The 7,935-nt window shown below is 43.6% G+C and overlaps 1 protein-coding gene across 1 annotated transcript in view; it reads left to right on the top strand.

The window, feature by feature from the left end:
* Window positions 1-7,935, top strand: part of PKD1L1 (polycystic kidney disease 1 like 1) — a 117,874-nt gene that overhangs the window by 97,681 nt on the left and 12,258 nt on the right. Inside the window, exons 43-46 of the mRNA XM_012735155.1 lie at window positions 1,444-1,609; window positions 2,539-2,622; window positions 3,158-3,303; window positions 4,172-4,406. Coding sequence (XP_012590609.1) covers window positions 1,444-1,609; window positions 2,539-2,622; window positions 3,158-3,303; window positions 4,172-4,406 — 631 coding nt within the window. The remainder of the gene's footprint in view (window positions 1-1,443; window positions 1,610-2,538; window positions 2,623-3,157; window positions 3,304-4,171; window positions 4,407-7,935) is intronic.

Raw genomic sequence — 7,935 nt, forward strand, 5'->3', positions numbered from 1 at the left:
TTCTTTCTTTCTTTCTTTCTTTCTTTCTTTCTTTCTTTCTTTCTTTCTTTCTTTCTTTCTTTCTTTCTTTCTTTCTTTCTTTCTTTCTGCATATAAGAACTGGGGTACCAGCCAGAGGTGCGGGGGTGGGGGGTAAGAGGATTCAACAGAGACAGAGTGGGAAGCAGAACAGGCAGATCGACTGAATGCACTGCCGAGGGGAGCAGCAGGCAGGACAGAAGATGTCTGCTGTGCCATGTGGGTCACCTCCCTGGCCAGGGATCAAACTGGTGCTGTAGTGGCTGCGGATAGCTTCATAATGCTTCATTTTAACCCACCGCACCACCAGGGAGGCCCCTCCTTTTCTAACTTCTAATTGCTTTCCAATATTGCTTCTCCTGCGAAGTGTTTTATTCTCCCTCTGTCATGGAGAGAGAGCTAGATGAAACAGTTACCCAGACTATGTTTTCTCTCTTAATATGAAACCATATATGAGAAAGATTCTCAGGGCCAGGTGAGAACTGCTTTGCTTTTTCCTTTGCTGCAGATTGGAGCCAAATATCTGCTCCCACACTGCCATGCCCATGGATTTACTGCACAGTCTTGAGCAAGTTAAAGTTATAAATGTCATCTCAACATGATTTCTGTGTTTTCCTTAAATTCGTTTCTTGTTGGAAAGTGGAACATGTTACTAACAAGGGTAATGAATGAGTTAATTGGCAAGAAACATCTCACGATGTACCAGCCCTGCACCTGCTCTGTGCCTTTTCATCAGGGCTCACCCTGGGATCTGAGTACGCTGCTGTTCTGCTTTGCTGGGCCATGGGGGAGCTGCTGAAAGAAAAGTCGAGCGCTGGCCCCAGAGGCATCTGTAGAGAAGGGGCTGCCCTGTGGGTGCTGGCCCCTTCTCTTTACCTCCAAGCTTGCTCCATGCCAGTCTCAACCATGTGGGTGTTCACACCCTTCCTACCCCCAGTTCATGCCAATCCAGACTTTGTCTTTCCCATCAACCTCCACGCTTCGAACAACCTCCCTCCGATGGCCCCGTGGCCTATTCCGTCAATGCCTTCAGGTCCTTGCTGAAATGTCACCTCATACTGAAGTGTCCCAGGGCCACTTGAACTAGACTGCACCTTTGTAGTCTCCATGTCCTGTCTGTCTCTCTTGCTTAATGTACTGTCACTGGCCTAGAATTAAATTTGTTGTTTTCCCCACTAGAGGGAGAGGTTTGAATTTGTTTCCCCTGTGCCTAGAAGCATGCTTACGGGCTGGTAGTGAATGGTTCCATTTGTCAGTGAATGAGCAAGTGTTTCCAGCTCTCTGTCCCTCCATCCAAGGTGACAGAGCAGTATGTGTTTTAGGGTTTTGTACCTCACATTGCGCATGGTTTCAGCTTGATTCCTGCAGACCATCTGACATATATGTTAGAGGACAATAACTATTTTGTGTCTGTCCTGTGTTGAGCTCCTCGGGCGAGCTGAGAAGCGTGGATGACTGGTGGCGCTGGAGTCTGGGCACGCTGCTGGACGGCCTGTACCGGGAAATCTCTGCGGCCAGCGCTGCGCATGCGCAGGTGGGCTTTCCGGCTCCTCAGGCTGGTGTCACCATGCAAAAGCTGCATGGGCTGAAAGTGGGCGGGGGGCGCCTACAATGTGCTGTTCCTTCTACCAGCACGCCCTTGCCCCATCCCTCATTCCCTTAAGCGGTGCAGCCCTCTCCAGACTCCTGCATTTGCTTGAGTGGAGCTGGATAGAGCCGGATATAGAATGGGAGGGTGACAGGAGCGCTGGGGCAGATGGACACGAGATGGCTACCTACCAAATTGGTGTACCTTGAAACTAAGGAGGAGCAAAAGTTGAGACAGGGGGCACTCAGGAGGCGAGGACAAGGAAGCCAGGCTCGTCCGTGTCCTAAGCAACAGTTCTCCATAAACTGCATTTTGCACAATACCCCATGTTTTGCCTATCTTTTATTTTCTACTAATTCTTTGAACCAATTTACTTCATCATGCATTCCTCAAATGCTTCACTCAAATGCCCACTTTTGTTAAATTATGAAAACCGCACTTGCATCAGCCATTTTCCAGGACAGGACTGGGGAAGTAGCGACTGTTTTTCTAGGGATGTTGGCTAGGTCCTTAGATTCAGTTAAAAGGAAAGTTAAAATCTGAACTCTAGGGCCCTCCCTGGTGGCGCAGCGGGTTAAAGCACAGCACTGAGAATCTAAAGCCGCTTCAGCATGGGTTCGATTCCCGCCTGCCCCGGAGGTGACCACATGGCGTGGCAGACCTCTCCTGGCCCGCCCGCTGCTCCCCTCAGCAGTGTACTTCGTCAATCTGCCTGTTCTGTTCCCCACTCTGTCTCTGGTGAAGCCTCTCGCCACCCCTGAGCCTCTGGCCTGTACCCCAGTTCTGTATGCACAAATAAATAAATCTTTAAAAAAAAAAATCTGAACTCTAATAGGGCGGTTGAAGTTATCAGAGCAGCCCATGGCTTGCTAGCACTACTGGAGAGAGCACTAAGTTTGTGATGTCGAGTCATTTCGTTTTCCTTCTTCCAGCCTGCAGCCCTAGGAGGAAAGTGCTACCAACTCGGCCCTTTGGTCATTAAACAGCTAAAAGTTCTTCCTGGTAGCTCATGTGAGGTAAGATGCTCTTTTTCTTTTTACTGCTGAAAATGCAATGAAGCAGACATCTAGGAGCTACATGAGTAGGAAACACAGACCATCCGGGTAGAAAGGAAACACCCTGATTATGATGCGACTTAACGCTGAGAAGGAGAGAATTGGAGCCTTGACCTCCTACCCCTTCTCTCCCAGGTCTCTGCCTGCCCAGACATTCTGCTGCCCGTTTACACAAGTCACTCTTTGGCCCTTGAGAGATCTGGCATCCTTAATATTAGACACTTAGCTGTTTCATCTATCTTAGCTTCATGAAAGAGGGTGCAAAATGATGGGTATGACCTGTGTCACCTGTAAGGGAAAACTCTTCGATGTCCCAGCCCAGATGGGTGGGTACACAGGGCGTTGGATACTGGGTCCCTGATCAGCCCAGGTACTGTGAAGAGCCATGTGTCGGGATAGTCTGCACTCACCTGTGCCCAGGTACAGAAACCTCGGAGTGCTGCACTGACTTAGATACATGCATATGACTCTTCTTTGATTAGTATTTTTTCTACAGCTTCCCAATCCATTTTCAGCATTTACTGAGGACTCGCTTCCTACATTTAGAGGCTCTGAAACCTCTTCCTCCATGGACGCAGAGATCCAGAGAGTGGCCTCAAGCAGCTGCAGGGAGACCTGTGAGCTCAGCTTGGGCAGCACAAGGTAAGTCTGATTCAGGTGGTCGATTTCCTTTATGCCTCAGCTGCTGCTAACTGGATGGGACTGGACTACCTCTCCAGGGTGTGGAGTGGAATATCACCCCAGGGAGGCAGCGAGGCTTGACACCAATCACGAAAGTAGAATGCACACTCGGGCCTTCTGTCTTTAAGTGAACGAGAGGGATGAGCTGAACTTCTACAAGGTCTGGATGTCCATAATACAAATAGTGGATATTCATCACGTGCTGGCTTCCTGCTAAACTGAGTGTTTGCATGATCTCATTCATACTCCACTAAAGAGACTACATGAATTCATCAACCCGATTACTCTGGCCTTGAACATCAGGGTCTCAGCATGAATCAGCGCCCACATAGCAACCACAGTTCTCCCTCCTGGCACTGTCACCAACACACACCTCCACGGGATGACACTCAGTGGTATCACTGAGTCCTGAGGTGACGGGGAGCTCCATGGCAGTCACACTAGGTCCATGTGTAATTACAGCATATCCAAGAGCCTCTGGCATTTGACTGTGCCTTAGAATAATATGAACAACAACAAAAGTAAATAACTAACTTGTTCATACAGATTGGGAAGAGGGAGTTTTTTTCCAAGGGTGGAATAACAACAGGAAAGAAAAGTAATATTTTAGAGTCTTTGTGGAGAGGTACTCATGGGGATCAAGGACCCCCTCTGCCCTTTGGGTCCCTGGGCAAGGACAGGGGGATAGCAGACATTGCAGTGGTCAACAGAGAAGGACCACCTGAGCTGCTTTCTGAACCCAAGGTCTCCATCTGGTGTGCTGGGCAGGGCCTGGCTGGCTGCTCTCTTGCAAGGCCCTCCAGCCTGCTAACCTGTTCTGCTTCTGCAGACCCACAGTGCGCGAGGCCCTGACAAAACTCAGGGCTAGCAGATGGATGGATCACAGCACCAGGGCGGTGTCACTGCACTTCTCCCTCTATAATCCTCCTACCCGGCTCTTCTCAAGTGTGTCCCTGAGTGCAGAAGTGCTCCCCACAGGGGGGCTCACCCTGTCATCCATGGTGGAGTCCTTCATGGTCTTCTACAGTGACTCGGCCCAATGGTACCACCTCCTGCTCCCTGAGGTGAGTTTATTAACCCCTGGGCTGCTTACAAAGCACAGTGGCTTCACCAGGTCTGGGTGTTCTCCACAAAACAGGCCTCTGGCCCTGCTCTCCTACTCTCCACAGGCCCCTTTCACATCACTGTGAAATGACAAGTCATTCAATGAATGTGGGCACATAGTGAAAGGACTCCCCCCACCCACCCACACACACACACAGTGGAAACCAACACAGATATGTAACTAATATAAAAATAGAATGTAAATGTAAGCCTACAGAAGTAGGGGTATACTGTATCCAGCTCCTTCCTTCTGGCACACATAAAACAATAATACAATAAAGAAAACAAAAAATATGAGACAGCTATAACTTAAAATAATAGAGATAAGAAACGCTACAAATGATTTTAAAAATATAATTGAGGACTTCAATAGCAGACAGAAGGAAGCAATGGAGAAAACTAATGAGTTCAAAAACATACTGTTGGAAAGCACTAGAATAGAATAATGTGGAGAATAAATAATCTAAAAGAATGCAAACGGTGCCATAATCCTATGGGACTGCTTAAAGAGAAATAACATCTGTATTATGGGGGTGTCAGAAAAGGAAGACCAGGAGAAAGCCATAAAAAAGAAGTATATTTAAATAAATAATCCTTGAAAACTATCTCAATCTGGGAAACAAACCATATGTTATGGTCCAAAAGGGCCATCAAGTTCCAAACAAAATAAGACAACAATCAAGTCACATTATAATAAGGCTGTTGAGATCTAGTGACAAGGGTAGAATGCTAAAACAATCAAGAGAAAAAAGGTGACCTATAAGATAATGTTTCAACAGAAACATTACAATCATGAAGGAACTGGAGGGAGATACTTAAAGAACTTAAAGTAAATAAATAAAATTTCTAGCCCAGAGTTCTTTACCCAGAAAGATTAGCATTCAGGACAGATGAGTAAAGAGATTTACTAAAAGGCACAAACTAAAAGAATGTATCAACACCTCACAGGAAAGAAATTGTAAAGGGGTTAATATAAAGCAATGGAACAATGGATCTCAAGGCAGTAGGTCACTTAACATGCAGGAGGAAAGTAACAATGTGGTTCATCAGAAACAGTCTGGCCTACCCCATCCAATGGTAATATCATATGCTGACCTCAATAGAGTCTGCAAACAATAATGGAAGTAACATACAAGACAAAAGAAATGGAACCTTTTTTAAAGTTTTATTTTTTAATAGGAAGCACTCAAAATATTAAAAAGACAGGGCAAAGTAAAATAAAAACATGACAAAATCATAGTGAGTGCTTATATTTCAATAATAATCTTAAAAGTAAGTGGTCTGGGCCTTCCCTGGTGGCTCAGTGGGTTAAAACACAGCACTAAGAAGCTAAAGCCACTTCCGAATGAGTTCAATCCCCGCCCCGGAGGTGACCCACATGGTGCAGCAGACCTCTCCTGACTTGCCTGCTGCTCCCCTCAGCAGTGTATTTCATCATCGATCTGCCTGTTTTGCTCCCTACTCTGTCTCTGGTGAATCCTCTCACCACCCCTGCACCTCTGGCCTGTACCCCATTTCTGTATGCATAAATTAAAAAAAAAAAGTAAGTGGCCTGAACTCACTAGTTGAAAGATGAAGAGGAGCTAAGTGAATTTCAAAACAAAGTCTAACCTGCTGTTTACAGCATGCTCATCTTACCAACAAAGATAAGCACAGACAGAGTTCAAAGATAGAAGGGAGTCACATAAGAAAATGACAATAACAACAGGAAAAAAAAATAAAACAGTTATGTAATTATCTCATAAATACATTTCCAATTAATAGGAGTAGTAAGAGATAGAAACTGGCACTATACTACAATCAAGGATCTAATGCAAGAAGAAATAACTCTCAAAAATTATATACACCAAAAAATGGAGCACTGAGATAAATAAGGCAATAACAGAATGTGAGAGAATTTGATAACAGCACAATAATACTTGGTAACCTTAATAGATCACATACAGCAATGGATGGATCAAGAAGCCAAGACATAATTTAAGTGATGACAGCTTTAAGTGAGGAGCCAGTGGGTGAAAGCACAGCACTAAGAAGCTAGTAAGGCTGTTGAGAACTAATAAGTGAGCAGCCAGACCAAATAGGCTTAACAGAGTTTGCAAAACACTCCACCCAAGAAGTTCTATGTACACATCACTCCACCCAAAAAGTTCTATGTACACATATTTTTAAAATGTGCATGGAACATTTCAAGCATAGTCTGTATCTTGGGACACAAGTCAATAAACCCAAAAAGACTGAAATCACACCTAGTACTTTCTCAAGTAATGCTATAAAATTAGAAATGAACTAAAAAGTGCAGAACTGTGTATACATGGAGACTAAACAACATGCTGGTTAATAGCAGTTGGATAAATGAGGAAATCAAATCAGAAATTAAAAAATAATGACACAAACCAAAATGATGAATAATCTAGAAGAATCTATGTCTTGCAGCAAAAACAGTCTTCGCAGGGAAAATACTGCAATTTAAGCCTGTAGTAAAAAAAGCAAAAAATAATAATAAAATCTGCTGTAATATCTAAAGCAAGTTGAGGGGCCTCCCTGGTGGCACAGAATTAAAGTCTCAGTGCTATCAAGCTATCTCCAGCAACTGTAGCATGAGTTCAATCTCCAGCCAAGGAGCTGACCCACATGGTGCAGCAGACCTCTCCTGTCTCGCTCACTACTCCCTTCAACAGTGTATTACAGTAGATCCACATGTTCTGCTCCCCGCTCTGTTGCTGCTGAATTCTCTCATCCCCCTGTACTTCTGGTCTAAACCCTAGCTCTTGTATGCATAAATAAATTTTAAAATAAATCTCTAAAGAAATTTGAAAGAGAAGAGCGAATAAGATATGTAGTGAGTAGAAGGAAGAATTTCATAAAAATAAGAGTGGAAATAAAATAGAGTCCAAAAAACTATACCAAAAAATCAATGAAACTAAGAGTTGGTTCTTCATGAAGCTAAACAAAATAGATAAGATTCTAGCTAGGGTAACAAAAAAAAAAAAAAAGAAGAAGAAGAAGAAGAAGAGAGAAAATAAAATAAACAGATTGACAAATGAAAGAACATATCACCACAGATAGCAGAGAAATGCAAAAGACCATAGCCGATTACTATGAATAACTGTATGCCAAATCATTTGACTACCTTTAGAAAATGGCTTCCTAGCAATATTATCTGACAAGATTTACCCAAGAAGACACAGATGAGTTGAATAAACTAATTAAAGCCAGGAACTGAAATAATAATTTTACAAATTTTCTGAAAAATGAGTATCTTACAGATTACTTTATAAATGAACTTTACCAAAATTTTAAAGAACAACTAATGCCCACCTTACTCAAATTATTTTTTAAAATACAGAAGTAGTGCTCCCTGATTTATTTTATGATTGTCACACTACCTTAATACAAAAATTACCTAAGCACAAGGAAAGAAAACTATAGACCAATATCCCTGATGAGCACTAATGCAAAAACTTTCATTAAAAACTAGCAAATCAGGCC

The sequence above is a fragment of the Condylura cristata genome, unplaced genomic scaffold, assembly GCF_000260355.1.
Source record: "Condylura cristata isolate star-nosed mole 26May11 unplaced genomic scaffold, ConCri1.0 scaffold00004, whole genome shotgun sequence".
Classification (NCBI taxonomy): Eukaryota; Metazoa; Chordata; class Mammalia; order Eulipotyphla; family Talpidae; genus Condylura; species Condylura cristata.